At 48.0% G+C, this 18,143-nt stretch overlaps 6 protein-coding genes across 6 annotated transcripts; 4 read left to right on the plus strand and 2 right to left on the minus strand.

The window, feature by feature from the left end:
• Window positions 1–455: 455 nt before the first annotated feature.
• Window positions 456–2,990, minus strand: F5891DRAFT_1126091 (acyl-CoA dehydrogenase/oxidase; the record flags this gene model as incomplete). Its single annotated transcript, XM_041364045.1, has 18 exons — window positions 456–526; window positions 583–622; window positions 684–804; window positions 861–892; window positions 951–1,089; window positions 1,141–1,218; window positions 1,270–1,439; window positions 1,494–1,518; window positions 1,638–1,869; window positions 1,928–1,979; window positions 2,029–2,046; window positions 2,101–2,148; window positions 2,240–2,296; window positions 2,347–2,412; window positions 2,467–2,669; window positions 2,722–2,812; window positions 2,865–2,885; window positions 2,943–2,990. 18 exons carry the CDS (start codon window positions 2,988–2,990, stop codon window positions 456–458), a joined length of 1,512 nt encoding a protein of 503 aa, XP_041230868.1.
• A 4,145-nt stretch (window positions 2,991–7,135) lies between these two features.
• Window positions 7,136–7,535, plus strand: F5891DRAFT_943693 (uncharacterized protein; the record flags this gene model as incomplete). The annotated part of the gene is made up of 3 exons (XM_041374494.1): window positions 7,136–7,180; window positions 7,244–7,354; window positions 7,419–7,535. The coding sequence occupies 3 exons, from the start codon at window positions 7,136–7,138 to the stop codon at window positions 7,533–7,535; spliced, it is 273 nt and encodes a 90-aa protein (XP_041230869.1).
• A 249-nt stretch (window positions 7,536–7,784) lies between these two features.
• Window positions 7,785–9,878, minus strand: F5891DRAFT_683420 (uncharacterized protein). The gene is made up of 8 exons (XM_041372778.1): window positions 9,713–9,878; window positions 9,586–9,660; window positions 9,444–9,516; window positions 9,119–9,300; window positions 8,882–9,064; window positions 8,697–8,826; window positions 8,539–8,642; window positions 7,785–8,482 (listed from the first exon to the last, which is right to left on the minus strand). Exons 1-8 carry the CDS (start codon window positions 9,728–9,730, stop codon window positions 8,078–8,080), a joined length of 1,170 nt encoding a protein of 389 aa, XP_041230870.1. The 5' UTR covers window positions 9,731–9,878; the 3' UTR covers window positions 7,785–8,077.
• Window positions 9,879–9,897: 19 nt separating this feature from the next.
• On the plus strand, window positions 9,898–11,522 carry F5891DRAFT_1139252 (uncharacterized protein). The gene is made up of 2 exons (XM_041364868.1): window positions 9,898–11,159; window positions 11,221–11,522. Exon 1 carries the CDS (start codon window positions 10,010–10,012, stop codon window positions 11,138–11,140), a length of 1,131 nt encoding a protein of 376 aa, XP_041230871.1. The 5' UTR covers window positions 9,898–10,009; the 3' UTR covers window positions 11,141–11,159; window positions 11,221–11,522.
• A 279-nt stretch (window positions 11,523–11,801) lies between these two features.
• F5891DRAFT_1126094 (cyclin) lies at window positions 11,802–13,563 on the plus strand (the record flags this gene model as incomplete). Its single annotated transcript, XM_041364046.1, has 5 exons — window positions 11,802–11,819; window positions 11,889–12,071; window positions 12,130–12,666; window positions 12,720–13,259; window positions 13,372–13,563. The coding sequence occupies 5 exons, from the start codon at window positions 11,802–11,804 to the stop codon at window positions 13,561–13,563; spliced, it is 1,470 nt and encodes a 489-aa protein (XP_041230872.1).
• Window positions 13,564–14,480: 917 nt separating this feature from the next.
• Window positions 14,481–17,051, plus strand: F5891DRAFT_1126095 (peroxisomal hydratase-dehydrogenase-epimerase; the record flags this gene model as incomplete). The annotated part of the gene is made up of 15 exons (XM_041364047.1): window positions 14,481–14,545; window positions 14,599–14,693; window positions 14,752–14,881; window positions 14,928–15,076; window positions 15,125–15,297; window positions 15,350–15,511; window positions 15,560–15,606; window positions 15,663–15,693; window positions 15,748–15,949; window positions 16,001–16,194; window positions 16,247–16,325; window positions 16,382–16,422; window positions 16,458–16,610; window positions 16,661–16,856; window positions 16,909–17,051. 15 exons carry the CDS (start codon window positions 14,481–14,483, stop codon window positions 17,049–17,051), a joined length of 1,860 nt encoding a protein of 619 aa, XP_041230873.1.
• Window positions 17,052–18,143: the final 1,092 nt, after the last annotated feature.

Raw genomic sequence — 18,143 nt, forward strand, 5'->3', positions numbered from 1 at the left:
CCCATCAAGTCTCTCGGACCTTAAGTCAGACACTGCTTGGCGCAGGAGACCACTGATAGGGCGACATCGGCGGAAGTTTAAACGATCGCTACCTCGCTAAAAAGACAAGCATCTCCGAGTCCTTGTATCCACCTATTGTTCATACTAATATTACAGAATAGCCGACCTCAAACCCTTACTATCTCAGGATGATATACCACCTGATCTGGAGCAACTTGCAAGATTCGAATTGGCAGTCAAGGTGAAAGGTCGAGATTACACGGAGATGAAACATGACGGAGATTAAGCAGAACCATCAGGTCTTTGGACACGGATAGATGGATAGACAAGTCGATTGTCAAGCCAAGGAACAACGATGATGCAAGACGGTCGAGCGTCAATGTAATAAAAATACAATAGAAAGTCAAGGACCTCCGAGGCACAGCTGAGCTGCGTACATTGTCATGAAGTCATGATTACAAGCGAACATTCTTAGGCATCTGTCGAATTGCCTGTCTCACTCCGAGGTCGCCGAGTACATCTTCCGCTATGATGATTCAGTTCAAATACCACCTTGGGCCATGACAACACTGTGACACTGACCTCCGCCGAGAACCGCATCGAAGGGAATCGTGCGATGGTACTATCGCGGGCATCATGATCAGTTAATCTCCTTGCACGATAAGACGAAGTGAAATTCTCACAAGCTCAATATACTGCCCCATACCAGTCTTCGTGATGCCCCGTCCGCCGAAAATCTGAACGGCATCGGTAGCCGTTTCTTGGGCACACCTTGTTGTATACATCTTGAGCAGACCGATCGGTCTACGGAAAATAACGTGTGAGCAAAATGCCACCATGGCGCATAGTTAAGACAATACCCCGCAAGCTTCTGTGCCTGTTCCTTATAAGTCTGCGACACACGTCGCCTGATGAGTCCCTTATACTTGAAGAGGATGGAATGAATGTACCATATTGCACATTTGCATAGTTAAATTTTCAAGCCAATTCTGAACACTTTCCGTACGTGAGATCATGGCTGCAATCTTGGATCTGATTACTGCCAGTGAAGACAAGGGTTTTCCAAATGCCTTGCGCTGAGTGACCCATCTAGCAGGTGAGGTAGTTAGCTGATGTTTAAAAAAGAATCGATGAACATACTTGAGGCATTCCTCAACGATCAACCGCTGACCTCTAGCGGAAGAAGCGCACATCACCCACCGCTCGTGATTGAAATTGCTGTATAGCTATATAAGTCTTTCAATTCATTTCGTTCAAAATGATACACACGAGAGAATGACGAAGATTCCCCCACCCTCGGGTCCGAGGGTGTTTTCCACAGGGACCTTGACATTTTCAAATGTGACATATGCAGTACCAGCTGTTGACGAATAGCTCGTTTTGATGGGTTTTGTCTCAACACCTTCCGAGCGTTCCACCAAAATGACGGTAAATCCAGTCTGCGAATATAATCACTCAATCATTCCATTTTAATAGCGTCAATCATGACTTACATCAGTTTTGCACCCCACAGTGAAGCTAGTCGCAATGTAAGTTCACACAGCACGTTTGGACTTTTGGACTTACTAGTCGGAAAACCTGCGGCCCAAGTCACGTCAGTGATATGGACATGAAGATTCCGCAGCTACTTCACTCACGTCCCGTTGGTTATCCACTTCTTCGTGCCATTGATAGTCCAATACTTCCCATCTGAACTCTTCGTCGCACGAGTCTGCAGGCCAGCAACATCGCTTCCAGCAAACGCCTCAGATATCGCCAGGCAAATGAACTTCTTGCCAGAAAGCACTTCAGGAATGATCTTCGATTTGAGTTCTTGCGACCCGAAGTTCATGATAGGTGGTAATCCTATGACAGCTCCGCTTTGTAGACCTTTACATCCCCTAATTAGTATCCGAATGGCCGGAATTTAAAATTGGAGATATGTTACCATCGCCATATCCACGCTGACCACAGCGAGATATCTCCTGTATGCAGACAAGCTAAACTTAAAGTTAGAATCTTAACAATAAAGTCGAATACCACTCTCACCTCGTGGAAGTAATCAAACTAAGAGTGTTACAGGTGTCAAAATTGAATACACATTGAACTAGAGCCCGTTACCTCCTCAGGAGATACGACACCACCCATAAGGGTGAGGCCTTTCAAGTGCTTTCCCCGGGCCAAGGCGCATGGCATGCATATTTATGTCTCTACGAATATCCACGTAAGAATGAGATGCTTATGTACAAATGAAATGAACAGACGCCATAGCTTTGATTACATGGGCACTTGGACGTTTGCCATCTTCCTCATGGAGCTGGAGAATATACGTGAGAATCTACCTTGACAGCAATCGGTAGAACTCACCAGTGCATCTGGAGTGATGACCTCATCCACAAACTCTCGCATCGCTGCTTGTAGGCGTCGATGACTCTGTTTGGATGATGATGAGCATTGAGATCCAAACGGGTTTGCCGTGAATTTCACCTCCTTGAAGTAAGGGCTGTAGTACCCAGTGCTGAGCCAGGTAGGCTCTGCATATGGCACATCACTGAGCTTCCCAAACTCTCGAGAATATATAACGCTCCTCTCTCCTTCAATGTGACCTATTTGTAAACGAGCATATTGTGGTCGCAGAAGCACTTCATGACGGTGGAGGCCATAAAACGCCTCGGTCGCATCCTGACCAGCTGAAGAGCTTATTCAGTTTTTCGAACATCAAATCACGAAAACAAAATGTACCTATATCTTCTTCTGCGAATACTGAAGCACCCCCTGGATGTAAATCTTTGAAACGAGTGATATTGTACACCTTGCTATCAATAATAATCCACTTTACAAGTATCAAACTCAGCCAGAAAAATAACACGCAGTGAAACTCTCACCAGGTCATCGGGCTTATTGTGCTGTGTAATATATAGGTTAGATCAAGCTCCACGCATATGACATGTTCTATGACACACCTTTGCCACCTCTTCACAGGTGAAGACCTTCAAGACCTTTGATTCCATGTTATGCTTCAAGCTTCAAGGACGACCGTCTGTGTGTAAGTGTGGTTGGAACTTGGTTGGAACCGTTGGAACTTTGATGAAATCACATGGTCGTGACTTGTGGCATCTGAGTCCGAATCATTTAACGTAACAAAGTGGGAACTGGGATACTGCCGCGAGTCAACAAAAGCATCAATGACGGGAGCAAGCAAGTGTTTTTAAAGGTTGCAACTTTGATCACTGTCGCCGGTGGTCATTCGATGGTTTTCATTAATGTGTTGGACTCAGTCAGAGATCATATAATAAACGAACCTCAAAAATCATAAGCGAACCTCCATTTGAAATTAAATTAATACCACAATGTTCGCACACTAGCAGTACCCCTGTTCGCTCCCGTTCCCTGACATTTTCAAACCTCGACTTTCACTAAAACTTGCTTGATCTGAGTCCAGTGGTTCTATCGGTCAAACTACACTGGCAGACAAGACGCTCGCGATGGATTAAAACTCTGGCCAGCGTTAGCTGTCGAAATATTCACTGCCAGCAAGCCCATCAGGCCGCATTGCAATACTCCCCGCTGGGCTGCAGCCATGTCGACTTGGGAGTGGCAGGGATTAATGGGCTTGTTAACCGCACCGATTATAATGCAACCAGTATGTTAAACGTTAAACACACTTTCCAGAGCACCCATTTTAATCGAACTCACAGGGTCAATCATTCCACGAGTTCTTTGCTCCTGCTTAACGATCGATAGTATCCTTCACCAGGATGCAACCGGCTGGACGTTCTACATGCTGTGGCCTTCATGCTTCGAGCTTCAAACTGCTTGACCTAATACTTAAGTACATGGCTAGTCATGCATTAGTCAAATTACCACACAGTTGAAGGTTGGCGGCCGCCCATCGCCGTGTCCCCGATTTCAACCCATAGAGTATCCATGCTGCTTGATGATATGATCTATTCATCGGTGTCGCCAGAAGGCAGGACTTTGTCATGACTATTTCCCAAGTGCCCTTCTTTTCTGATGATCAAGTGCAATACAAATTTCACGACGGGCGTCAGTACTCCGGATCGAAGGTGTCAAAGCTACCGCCAAATAATGAAATTTTCGTGCATAATAGTGCGTGAGTTCTATTCCCCTCGAGGATGTAATAAGACTGAAAGGGGTAGCGGGGATTCCCCTCGCATCTGTAACTCCAGTAGTTTATTACGACCAGCGTCGCGACATCCGTCTAGAGCTAGTCTAGAGCTGTCTGAAAACAGATCTGGGAGCCTTACAGCTCTTGCATACATGACTAAGGCGTGTGTGTCTTCAAAGAATTTCGAACCTCGGGCACTGGCTGCCCGTAGCCGAAGCATTTCAAAATCTGCTTATCGCGGGTGGAAGCTTTACTGCTCGACAACGACAAAGTGTTTGTTTGAGGATTTTCAATTATATTGATGCTGACCATCACTTCTTAATCCATTCACCTTGGTGGCGGTCCCACATTCTCGGGTTCCGTTTGTGTATGCTTTCAGCCTACCTGGATTGTGCAGAAGACCATTGTCGTGTGGTAATCACTTGTCGGTACCCCGCTGAAGTCGGCAAGACCCTCGTGAGTGTCGCCATCTTTAGATCCATTTTCGATGTTGAGGTGCCAGCTGCACCAACACGTGTGCTATACCGTTCTGCAGATCGGCGTAGCACTAACTGTCTTCCATTGCAATCGTGAGTAAACGGATTCTCAGTATCTGCGAGTCTGTTTCACTACGCTTCTATAGAGATGACGAATACCGAGTCTGCAGGGTCGCCCTTCAAGTTGCCCCAGACGTTAGATCTAGCGTTCATTTATTCTACTATTAAATGATGCCACTTTAGCAGTCTCGTACGATAGACGATCACGCTCCTCCGGTGCCCTCTTTTCAAAGTGATGCAGGCTTCCATGCGTTATATTACTAGAGAATCGGTTCCCGCGAAAGGTTTACCTTTCTCTCTCCAGCGAAGAGAAGTTGTCGATACCTCATCCACACCCTCGGCCATCTTCTCTCACCTCATGGTGAGTTTGTATGGGTCATGATTACGCTCGTTCCTACGCGACTGGGCTTCTCTAATATGTATTGGGAACTTCTTTTCATATGATGACTATCGCATCGCACCATTACGCTCTCGTATCTTACGACATCCGAAGTAATATTCTGGTTCATCTGCCACATAGGAGCTTTAGATCTGGTGCGCTCGCTTATTATGTCCATGAAATTTGGAGTGGAATCTCACCTGCAAATACAGAAGGTTTTGTTGCGTGGTCAGAAGCTTCTTCACAAATATGGAAGATTCACCTTTCTCGAAGCACCCGATATTTTGCAGTGTTTATGACAGTTTGAGCCTGTCCGAGTCCAAAATCTTGACGCTACCATGATATGGATGGCACGAGACTGCAATCTGTCCGATTATACAGGCAGGTGAACATCATCCTCTGATGTGTAGAACATCCCGGTGTCCTTTTCAAACATAGAAGTTATTGCCCTATTGAGAAATAACTCTACGTAGGACTTTACAGACAGGACCCCCAGGGTCCTTTCGCATCTCCGAGTCCTTTGGCACCCGTGAGAAGATGCAAAATGCATGACGGTCGTATTCGTCGCGCTGATCTTTTTACCCCAGCTTCGCCTTATAGAGTGGGATTATCCCCGCCTCGCCTCGCGGCTCCCCGTATGCTCCAAGGACACTGCTTGGAGCCCAATCACTACCCTCGTGCGTGACATATCCCATGTGTCTTCTCCAGTCTATAACTAAAGCGAGGCTATTAAGTCTGGGGATAATTTGTACATCATTTCCGTCTAGCATCCAAATTTGCCCTAAGCTGTTCCTCGATGACTGCATGCGTACTGAAATTCTGTGGACGCTTCTGGAGAAACTGAATGTATTATATGAAGGGTTTGTATTCTCGTTCCTGTTCCTCTTGACTATCTAGATGTTGCCCCATTGAACGCGGTAGCACTACGCCACGTTTCGTTCGATTCGGACCATACGTGTCGGGTGCAGCTGATTATTGCTCCAAGGACTTTGCCTCCAAGTAACATGATTGAATTTTGGAAAGGTTTTTTTATCATGAATCCTAATCTCATAGTCCCTGGGCCTGACCGTCTGAGTGTGAATCTATTCAAAGTGCTCTTTAGTCGACACATCAAGGCACTTCAAATCGATCCAGCGAATCTTATTTAATCCCTGACGAGTGTACCCGCCACAGAACGCGTTGCCACATTTCCCCTGGACAGATGCCGCCCTGTGACACACAAGAACAAGACTGTAGGAAAACCGTTATCAGCGCGCTTGAGGTGAAATGATCTGTTAACCTTATCGAGTGCAGTCGAGTGACGGGATTCGTCCATAGATACTGCCGTACTACCAATTCAACTTCTGTGTCGTTGGTGATTGATCATCTGAAAGGTACTACAGCAGCTCTAAAGACGACGTTCTGCATAACATGCATGTTGAGAGCATGTTGCACAGATTCGATCGATCATGGGTATTATTTTCTTCTCTGGATCTGCGGGTTTACGGCAGGCAGTGGCCAGTCAACTTGTACAGATGTCGTGATGTTGGCCTGATTCGTGTCAGAGTGGAATAGAGCCGGCCAAGAAGGAGCGCTTTCCGAAGTGCGGAAGCGGTGAAACGGCTGGTGGCTACGTCGTGTTCTTAGGACCCTTGGCAACTTGAAGTAAAACGCTCATGACCACGAAGGTTGTGCCAAATCTACGATCAGTTTAGCCTCATGCTGAACGGTCCTTCCTGACCATTTCCGTACTACCCTTATCAAGGACTGCGAGTCTAAACGGTAGTGGCACCCCACGGATAGATGAGATCACGCAGCTACTCTCAATGCAGGTGCGCCCGTCACAAAGCTCCGGCTGCTCTTTTACATTACACCATGGTTCGATATGCGCTCCCACGATTACTTCGTAAATGGGTTTCCGCTACACCGAAGATGCCTTACCATATGCATCCAATCGTATTGGTCAATCGGCCGGTGTGCGTATAAAAGCATACCACGTCAATCCGAGTCAAACCCAGTCCTCACTACCACTCCGCGTTCGTCTTCTATCCATAGTCCCACCACATACTTCAACATGTGCAGCATGGAATGGTGCGTTCCACTCACACCGAAAGTTTTGCTTGTCAATGACCAATGTCCGTTCGTCGCAGTTTCGGTGATCAGTACAGAGGATGTGGGGTGCGTTATTCCGAGCTTTCAGCGAGCATCGACCTTCTTAACAACCACAATGGCACCATTTAGCATTACGTCCGGATATATCAGACTGGAATTACATACGATTGTGCTCGGCCGAATTGCAAACTAAGTGCAGCACATATGCACAAAACTGCCAAGAACTGCGGGTGCAACATGGTGCGAAAACACGCGCTTGCTCCTGATTTTGGCCAGTCTTCTTATGGATATTACTCGCTTCCAGGAATTTTCTGATCACCGCAGAGTTCGCAACCTATTCCAAACAAAATGCGAAGCTTGCCTGGAGTACGAGGGTGGGGGTTCGGATGTATACGGCCATCGAACGGGACCCCATTGGTAATTCGTCAGCATACAACTACCATACTCCTGAGGTAGTTGTCATCGCCTCTACTTATCTTGCTACCCGCCATCGTACTGCATTCGCCACTAATTATGATATCCCCCCTCGGACACTTGGCTGCTAGTTGCTGTGCTATTAGCTGTGTTTTCATGGGCATCTGTCGAAAGCTGCTATTCACTCACAGTAACCGTTGTATTCTTACGGCACAGTTAACATCTTTGGGTGTCCTTTCATTTATAGAGATAGCTCCACATCTTTTATACAGAAAAGGGGTTAATGATGTCGATCCATCAAAGGGAAGTCATGGTATTGAATATACCCCAAGAAAGTAGCACGCCTTAGGGGCCTGGAGAAACATATTAGGAATTTGTCATTAGAATCGTACTCACTACGGAATAAGAACACAGCGACGATGACATGTCCAGGGTATCCGAAATACCAATAATCAGTCCTACGGTCAGCCTGCCACCGACGAGGGAAACTATCTGCCCATTGGCATGTCCGGCCCTTCTCCGAGACCGGAATAGAAACGAGGACAGGGACTAGAAACGCTTGCCCCCTCGTTTCAGCGGTTGTCTCGTCCCTCGCTTAGCGGCAGCTCCGCTCTTGATTGCTGCTGCGTGTCGTTTGCGCTCTTCCTCGCTATCGTCGTCATCTGAACCCTGAGGCTTGAGCTTCTTATTTGGACGCACGAGCGAGGGATCGGACTCTGATGCGGGGGCTTCTGTCCGACTGCGGCTGCGGCCGGGCAGGGCCGGGGAGCTGTCCTTAGATAGGCTAGCCGAAGGAGGCCGCTCTGAGACACGGAGCTGATGGCTGGGGGTGGGAGAGGTGAGTAAGGTCCGTTGCTTTGGCGCAGCCCCTTCAGACTCGGACTCAGTGGCAGAATCTTCCTGCTGTGGCAGTTTAGGCGGCGTGGGCTCTTGCAGAGGCGTCATATCGTAATCCTGGATCAGACCTTGCTTAGCTCAGGGTGAGTAGATCTTCGATCTAAGAAACCTACATGTGGTTTGTGCTCTGTATCTCGGACTGTTATTTTGGGCGACGAAATTTGATCTGCCGTGAGCGCGCGAAGGTCCGGAGTTCCCGCGTCAGTGATTATCGCAGCTTTCGAAAAAAAGTTCGTGTCAAACTAGTGTTAAGCATCGAATTAACACTTACGAAGCTCAGGTAAGAAGTTGAACATGGCCGTCATGCGCTGAAGGGTCGTCGCCACGCGTGGCCTCGATAGCGCGTTCTTAATATGTGTGTCGAGCGTCCTCCTCGCAGTACGTCCAACTTTATCTGTTGCCTAACAACGTAAACTGTTGCGAATGGAAAGGCGAGTGACGAAAGCATAGACAGACCTTCTCGAGGTCTCCCGGCGCAAGATCACCCAAAACATCGGAGGATGAGAACGCGAGGTGATTAACACTTATCAGGGGCATGATAAGGTGTTTTGATATGATTTCTGCGGATAATCTGGGCCCGAGAAAGGTGGGCTCCCATCGCCACTTCCAGTTGTTGCATTCCAGCTGGAGTGCCAAATCCTATAGGAACGTGTCAGGGCGTATCACACCTCAACGGCCAGCTGATAAGGTTACCCCCGAGGTAGGTTTTTCCAGCTCCAACGTGAGCCCCAGAAAACCACCGAGTGAGTGCGCGCGGCCTATGAGCGCTAGGTGATGGTCACGCCAAGATTCTTCTTCATCCGTATCCGGGAGAGGAGAAATGGAGAGCTTCTTACACGCGCGCCACCGCCGAGCAAATTGATTGCTCGTGAGGACTATTGATATTTAGATTGATGAGTGGCGTAAATTGAATCGATCAGTACCATGGGTGCATTTCGGCATGATCGGATTAATGGTGGATTTGGTGGACGTGGTTTGTGAGTTCTTCATTCATCTCGGTGACCACAAAGAAACTCACCCTCGGCCCATGCAGCTTTGGTGTCAGTGACGAGTACGCAAGCCATCAGATCGACTGAAGAGCAAAAAAATTTCTGTGAGACCACCGTACACGTCGGAACAGTTATTTCACATGCAACTCAAGACTCTGAGCAGGCACACACGAAAAGATAAGGCGTAGAAGTCTGCGAGTCAACTTTGACCAACCATTCTTTGGCGAGGAGCGCCTTGGAATGGTCCTACATGCGATTAAGACATGGGGGTTTTGACCACGAAGGGAATTACACGTACTTCTGTAAATGATTCCATGCGTTCGCAATGCTACAAGAAATAAGCGAAGTAGGCTAATGCACGGTGCCGGTCCAGGATGAAACAATGACGCACAAGACGTGGCGTGGTCTCCTAAAGTTACAAGCGTAATGACCCTAGAGCATGGCAGTAAGAACCATTAACATCGGAGTTCGAATTTATTATTTCTCGCATTCACTTCCAACTCCCAAGCACCAAAATTCACGTTCACGAATGCGAACTGATTGAAGATAGTGATAGTGAGAGGACTGCACCACTAGACGCCAAGGATCCGTGGAGATGGAGGATGGGGAGGTGAGCGGTACAAATCACACTCATGCAGAGACAGGCTACGATCCTGCATACGAATGGCCTGGCTATACAGAGGTCCCACAACCTACTACGGTCCTGAACGAATCTCTTTCATCAAATTTCAAGCCATGGTCTCTGCTTCGCTTGCTTGTGCAAACTAGCTCTGTCCTTCCAAGGACCCAACGTCTCGCAGTACTGGATGAGCACAAAGAAGTGCAGTTTGGGAGAGATGTTGTTCCGGCCGGAAGCGGAACTCCTCGTGTGAGGTTGAAGGAGATGGCAGTTTCCAAATTACATGCGACGATGTTTTGGGATGCTGGCAGGCGAGAGTGGGCAGTTGTGGATATGGGATCCAAGCATGGGTCATTTTTACGTCCTGGTGGATATTCTGGTCCAACTGTGAGCGTGGGTGAAGATTTGGGGATAAGGCTTTCCCCCTCACGAGTAGCCAGCTTTCCACGCGCATTAAAGCACAAAGATGCGTTGACAATCGGAAGCACCACGTTTGTCGTGCATATCCATTCTGACCGCATATCATGTGAAGGATGCTCGTCCAGCGGGAGTGGCGATAATATCATTCCGCTTTTCCCTGTTTCGAAAGGCGTTAAACGGGCAAGAGAGGAAGTGGGTTCAATACCTTCGGAGGAGAGGGATGCCAAGAAAGCGCTGACCATGTTGAAACGGACGTTGTTATCTCGCCACGATACAGCGAGGTCATCGGCATCCAGCCAGCCCTCCAGCTACGTGGACCGTTCCGCAAAGAGACGAGCACTATTCCCTAGTTCACCACTAGACACTCCAGGTTTACTCAGTCCTAGAAGCGATTCGCCATGTGTTACTTCTTCCGGCTCCGTCCCCATGCCCGAAACCCCTGCACCGCCCCAGCCACTGCCGGAATCGAACATTGGGCGTCAGCTGCTAATGAAGCAGGGTTGGCAACCAGGAACGGCTCTAGGCTCACAGGAAAACGCATCAGGGTTGGTCGAACCATTAGAAGTCAGCGTAACTTCAAACAGGTCAGGACTAGGTATGCCGGAGAAGGCGCCTACTTCTTCCAGCGGTGACTGGAGGGAGAGTGGGAAGCAAAAGCGGTGGGCCGACATGATAGATAAGAAGTGAACATTGGAAGCACAGTTTGGTAGGTTTTTACTTCCATTGTAGTCTAGAGAGCCAATACTAACGTAAGAGTTATGTTGTAGGTTTAGCCTCAACTGTTTGTATCTTGATCTCACATACGAAACACGAATTCCACGTGTTTGGAAGGCTGCCAACAACAGACGCTCATAAGTACGGTTGTGACTCCCCCACATGATAACAGCCACGCTAGCACAGCTTCGCTCACGTTGACATATCATGGAAGCCAGGCTAGATCAAAATTGTGTCTTCTTTGTCTGATGGAAAGGCGTCGTGTACGTTTGTATTATTAGTACGTACAAAGGTGTGAAAAGCACGCGTCACGACACGAGCGCGACGCGACTGTTTTGAATTGTTTTTGAAGTCACGTGTGTGGTTCGCGTCCTACGCGATGGACTGAATTTGAACTTTGAACAATTCGGAGGTTGTTTTGAACACAACCAAGTCGCTTCGCTGGTGGCTGACTTGTCCTTTCAATTTGCATTTGATCCACTTCTTTCTTCTTCAACTACGCCACGATTAAAACCTAGGTTAAGTTTGCAGCAGGGCAATTCTCTCTCTTCTCTTCACAATCTCTTCTGTATCTTTCCACTGCCCACTGCTTTAGCCGGTCGCAATCAAGTCGCCTTGTATTTCAATTCACATCATGGCCAACAACACTCGCGTATGTAGTCTACTGTCTCAGTCTTTTTTTTTCAACTTTGATGGCTAATCATGGAGATCCATCACGCAGCTTCAGAATCGTCGCATCGGCGTCACACGCAAGAATGCAGATGAAAATGCCACCAGCAAGCATTCTCGTCAGGCGTCTACCCAGGGAGTTGCAACTCGCGCCTCCGTCGTGCTACATGGTTTGAAGAATGGCTCACAACGCCCAGCGCTTGGTGAGGTCACCACTACCGCGGTCAACCGCAAGGTTTGTCATTCCCTTCAATTTCAACCTTTCCCAACGTTCTGAGGTTATGCGACTTCAGGACGTTGCTGGTAAAGGCAAGGACGCTGTGAAAGATGACGCGGGCCCCAAGCGTACACGGTCGTCGTCGCTCGCAGCCGCCACCGGACCACAACGCGTCCCTCTCGGGCCAGGTCGCACGGAGAGCGTCGCACAACGCCCTACTTCACGTGTCGCACGGCCATCTGTCTTCAAACGCGCATCGCGGCAGGAGCCCGCTGTACCAGTAGTCATTCCAGCTGAACAAGAACAGAAGGAGAACGATATGGACGTGGAAGATATCGAAGAGGACCCTGAGCTCAGCATCATAAATGAGAAAGAGGTCGACGAGATGGTGGGTGTACAGGAACAAGGTACTCCAGAACAAGAGGAGAAGTCCACTGTTGCGGTTGCGAAGTCGCCCCGTATATGGCCTGACGTGGATACCGAGCGTGCCATGAGACATTATCGAGAGATCGCAGAGATCCAAGAGACGTTTGAAGATGAGGTTGACTATCTCGACACAACGATGGTCTCAGAGTACTCGGAGGAAATTTTTAAATACATGAACGACCTCGAAGTACGTCTTCTTTATCTACCTTGTGTTTCGGGTGTGCTGACCATGATTTCTAGGATGACGTGATGCCAAATCCTGATTATATGGATGGTCAGAATGAAATCACCTGGGCAATGCGCCAAACATTGGTCGACTGGCTCCTCCAAGTGCACCTGCGCTGGCACATGTTACCGGAAACGCTTTGGATCGCGATAAATATCGTCGACCGTTTCCTCACGAGACGCGTCGTGTCCCTAGTCAAGCTTCAGCTTGTTGGTGTTACTGCCATGTTCATCGCCGCCAAGTACGAAGAAATCCTCGCTCCCAGTGTCGACGAATTCGTCTTTATTACCGAGAACGGCTATACGAAGGAGGAGATCCTCAAGGGCGAGCGTATCGTGCTGCAAACGCTTGACTTCAAGATTTCGCAATACTGCTCACCCTATAGCTGGATGCGCCGTATCAGCAAGGCCGATAACTATGACATTCAGACGAGGACGCTGGGCAAATTCTTGACGGAGGTGACACTCCTAGATCACAGATTCTTGCGGTGTAAACCGAGTCTCATTGCTGCGGTGGGGATGTACAGTGCTAGGAGGATGTTGGGTGGTGATTGGGTGAGTACCGCCTCCTCTTTTAGCTTTTTTGTATATGGGCACGATGCAAACGCGTGCCCATGACGGCTGTGAATCATGTGACTGACTTTTTGTTTGTGATTTCCTTTTTTAGAATGAGTCGTTTGTGTTTCACTCTAGCTTCGTCGCGGAGCACCTCGAGCCCGGACACCAGTGGATATGCGAGAAGCTACTCGAAGACAACTTCGCGAGCCAGTACGTTTGCCAGAAATATGCCAACAAGAAGTTCCTGAAGGCGTCACTCTTTGCAATCGAGTGGGCGAAATCGAACGTGGACGAAGCCTAGGACTGGCGTAGTTAAGGCCCTGCGACTAGAGATAACTGCCAGGTTACGGCCTGAATATCCCTCTCGTCCAAAAGTTCATGGGTTCCCGATCTGCCTGCATCTCATCTCATTCTGTGCTTGACATACTGTTTCACTCTGGCATCATTGCAATCTCAACTGTCTGATTACGCATTCCACCCAGCCATGTCTCTTATTATGTCTTTCTCGCTCTGCTCTGCTCTCCCATGCATCCCATTTTTTCAGCATCTCCATCTCGTTTCATTATTTTTCATCTCATATTTTCGCACTCCACTACTGTGCCCGTCATCGAAACGCATCGTATTCATAATTAAGTCTACATGTCCGTTTTGCCTATGAACCATCCCGCACACTCTAGCAGCCATCATTCATCCCATGCCGCTGCACGCTAGTTTTTCTCTCTTGCTTTGCACTTTATTTGCCATTGTCCTTATTTTTCAATTCACCTCACACCAGTTATTCGCACAGCTGCATTCTATATCTTCAAAATTATCCCCGCTGGCGTTTGTCGGCATTTATTCCACGCCGCTCTTCTGCAGGCATTGTTCATCTATCGATTTATATATTTCCTGCGATCTCGATTTGTCAACAGGCTTCTTAATTTTCAGTTGGTCTTGGTTAGCCTGCGTGGACAGTATATACTTGCTCGTGTATGCTGCGCGGGGCGCGTCTCATCAATCTCATCCCTCAATATACATCATTATTTATACATCGCTCTTGTCCATTATATGAGGTTGAGATTTGTCACGTTGCCATTACAAATACTATCATGGGTGATGGTCCGAGGACCGTTTCAAATTCACGTGATTGTATGTCAACTCCTAGGTTCATGTGCACACACGTTCCATTGCCTATCTGTTACGCTTCAAGATTTCCTCTTGCAATACACTGCAACAAAAATGTCTCTATCATTTAAAGGCCAAACTGTCGTAGTCACCGGTGCAGGTGGTGGACTCGGGAGAGTGTAAGTAATCTCTTCATCTCCTGCTCAGGCTGTGACTGAAATGAGTGGGGCAGGTACTCGTTGCTATTTGCATCGCGTGGTGCAAACGTTGTTGTAAATGACTTCAATGCAGAGGCTGCACAGAAGGTTGTGGATGAAATAAAGAAAGGTGCACTTGCTCATTCACTTGTTCCGGCCCGGAGATGTGACGTCGCGTTGGACTGTAGCTGGTGGTAGCGCCATTGCAAACGCCTCTTCTGTGACTGATGGTGCCGCGGTGATTCAAAGCGCTCTAAGTGCTTTTGGAGGTGTATCGATCCTCATCAACAATGCGGGTATTCTGAGGATAGAGGGTTGGTTATGTTTTGATGAAGTGGTTTGGAAGTGCTGATGAGATTCGTAGGCTCAAGAACATGACAGATGCTGAGTTTGACCAGGTCATTTCTGTGCATGTCAAGGGTGCATTCTCGTGTACCAAAGCTGCTTGGCCCCACTTTAGGAATCAGAAGTTCGGGCGCATCATCAACACCGCTAGTGCAGCTGGCATTTACGGTGAGTTCCTGGGTGACTGGATGCGCATTATCTTAGAATTTTGCACAGGAAACTTTGGCCAGGCGAACTATAGCGCTGCTAAAATGGGTCTAATTGGATTCACGAAGTCATTGGCCCGAGAAGGTGCAAAATATAATATCAGCGTCGTCGCTATTGCACCTATTGCTGCATCAGCTATGACTGCAACAGTCATGTCTCCGGAGATGCTTGCGAATCTGAAGGTTTGTGAATGTCGAGAGCGTCATTCCTTCACGCATTAATCTCATTTGACAGCCGGAATTTGTGGCGCCTTTTGTCGCTGCTGTGTGCCATCCCGATGGACCGAACCCTTCTGGCAGAGTGTTTGAGATTGGCGCTGGATTTATTGGAGAGCTTCGATGGGAACGCAGCAAAGGCACCATCTGGAAGACAGACGATACGTTTACTCCTTCAGCTGTCAGTCTGTGGATACATGCGCCCTGCAGTAGCTGACTCTAGTTGTAGGTCAAGCTCAAGTGGTCAGAAGTGACCGACTTCTCGAACCCGAGATAGTAAGGACGTCTCGTTATGGGAGAAAATTTGGTTCAATTGATCTTCTTTCTTACAGCCCAGAGTCCATATCCGATGTCGATAGCACTGTACGCGACAAAAACAAACTGTCTTGGATGTCTTCTGATTGTTTTGTTCCCTAGCTCGAACTCGCTTCTACAATGCCTCCGAATCCCCAGTCAGCACCGCCTGTTCGATTCGACGGCAAGACTGTCATTATCACGGGTGCTGGTGCCGGTCTTGGACGCGCATATGCACTCATGTATGCACGCCTTGGCGCAAATGTGGTTGTCAACGACGTCAGTGAGAAAGGAGCACATGCTGTGTGCTCCGAAATCAAGTCGGGTAGGTTTCCACTTTCGTTCGATGTTCCCAATTTGATGCGAGCTTTCACAGCTGGGGGCAAAGCAGTTCCTGCAGTTTGCTCGGCAGAAGATGGCGAGGCCATTGTCAAGATAGCTTTGGACACATTTGGAGGTGTACATGTCCTTGTAGCGAATGCTGGTGTCCTGAGAGACCGTTCATTCACCGCCATGTCCGAGCAGGAGTGGGATCTTGTCGTGGCGGTGCATTTGCGCAGTACATATAAGGTATCGCTTACGCTTTCAAGTAGCTATTTGATAGTCTCTGATATCGGTCAAGTGCGCAAAAGCTGTTTGGCCCATTTTCCAGAAGCAGAATTACGGTCGTATTGTTACGACCTGCTCACAAGTCGGTATTTGTGCGTTTAGTTTGTTTTCAGTATATCTACGTCTCTCATAACTCGTTGGTTCGCAGATGGTAACTTTGGCCAGACGAATGCAAGGCATTTTTTTCCAGTTTTCAATGCGAGTGCTGATCATCATCAATACAGTATTCATCAGCCAAGGCTGGTATCATTGGTTTCACCAAAACGCTTGGCTTTGAAGGTCGTAAATACAACATCTTGAGCAATGTCATCGCTCCCTCTGCGGGTACTGCCATGACAATGACCGTTTGGCCACAAGAAATGGTCGATGCATACAAGGTCTGACCTTTTACTTGTTAGATATTCCATTTATCCTGCCTTCCCTGCAGCCCGATTACATTGCACCAATCGTCGGCTACCTTACAAGCGAAGCCAACACCGAGACGACGGGACAACTGTTTGAGATTTCTGGTGGATGGGCAGCGCAGACTCGGTGGCAGCGTGCTGGCGGCTACGGGTTCCCTACTAACAGAGTGCTCACACCGGAAGATATCATCTCCAAATGGGACATTTTCACCAACTTTGGTACGTTCCGCGAAATCAATTCTGGAACAGGAGGCTGATGTACGCCTTGTAGATGATGGTCATGCTACAAACCCTACTACCTCAGCTGAAGCTATGCAACAAATAATGGGCAACTTTGAGAACAAGGCGTCGGTTGTGGAGACTGTGAAGGATGCTGTGAGAGATGCTGGAAAGGCATTGAAAGCCAAGTTGTAGGAGTATCATATACTTTAGGAACTGTATCTACCTATCCGTTGTGCATATGCCATGCATGTTAGGTCAATGCATTTGGTTTGCGAACACATTTAGGGAGAGTACGTGCTTGTGCACTCTAACGTAGACGGCCAAATAAAATATTCATTCATTCACAGTATGGTTCAGTTTCTGGAAATGGTAGAATGTTGGCTTCTGTGCCAGATCACAAACCCAGATGCTGACCATCGAATCAGCATCGAAACTTGCATCAAACTGCGAAGACTCATCAGGGAAACGTAATTCAATACAGAGCGCTCTGTAGCGTTCTGTAGCATTCTGCAGCACAATACAACCAGCTGATGCTTCCTAACCTCGTATCATGACAATACGACGACTCACCAGCCGCAGAAATTCCCCTTTGGATATCAAACGATATCAAGCCCGGTAAGCGGTGCGCGGATGAAGTTCCTTGTAACCACGTACGGTTGAGACGGGTTCAGGAAGCCGAGGACAACGGTCCACGTATCTCGAACGAAGATGACATATTTGCAGCAGTGCACGCGTGTGATGATGATGATGATGAAGACCGGACCAGAGCGGAAACGATCTGCCTGATTCTCGTCATACGACCCAAATCGATATATTTCGTCCTGGGCTGATTCCCTCGTGAATGCTTGACGGCCATTCTTAAGGACTGCCCCTAAGCTTATGTATTTCGTCCAGTTGGTGAAAGGCTGCTTACCGAGGGGCAAATCACAAAAGTTGGAGGAGGTATTTAAAATATTCGCCGTGCTTTGCTGTCCTCTTCAACGTTGATACGGTGGATCAGTGTATCACCAGGGTTGCGGTACAGAGAACAGGCTGCAAAGCCGAAGATCAATAACGTGGTCGCCATTGATGGTCAATATCTAACCAACAGCAACATATCAGAGGATCGAACGATTCAGGATGAATCACTAATGGAACCCTGTGGTTTGATGGTCCAGTTGTTGTGAATGAAAACCCCTTGCGGAGTGAATGCATGATAGGATGCGATACAGAATACTTGATGAGTTGTTCAGCCTGTGATCCTGAGGTAGAATTTGATCCCGATGCTTCATAGCTTTACATCGC

Source organism: Suillus fuscotomentosus (assembly GCF_016647785.1).
Source record: "Suillus fuscotomentosus strain FC203 chromosome Unknown F5891scaffold_7, whole genome shotgun sequence".
Classification (NCBI taxonomy): Eukaryota; Fungi; Basidiomycota; class Agaricomycetes; order Boletales; family Suillaceae; genus Suillus; species Suillus fuscotomentosus.

Bases quoted from the DNA above. Each gene is read 5' to 3' on its own strand.
- F5891DRAFT_683420 (XM_041372778.1), bottom strand. The intron at 9,301-9,443 runs GTGAGTTTCTTT...AAATATCAATAG, and splicing joins CAAAGCTGCATGGGCCGAGG to TCCTCACGAGCAATCAATTT. The intron at 8,643-8,696 runs GTAAGTGTTAAT...TTTTTTCGAAAG, and splicing joins CAACTTCTTACCTGAGCTTC to CTGCGATAATCACTGACGCG.
- F5891DRAFT_1139252 (XM_041364868.1), top strand. From the start codon at position 10,010: ATGGAGGATGGGGAGGTGAGCGGTACAAATCACACTCATGCAGAGACA.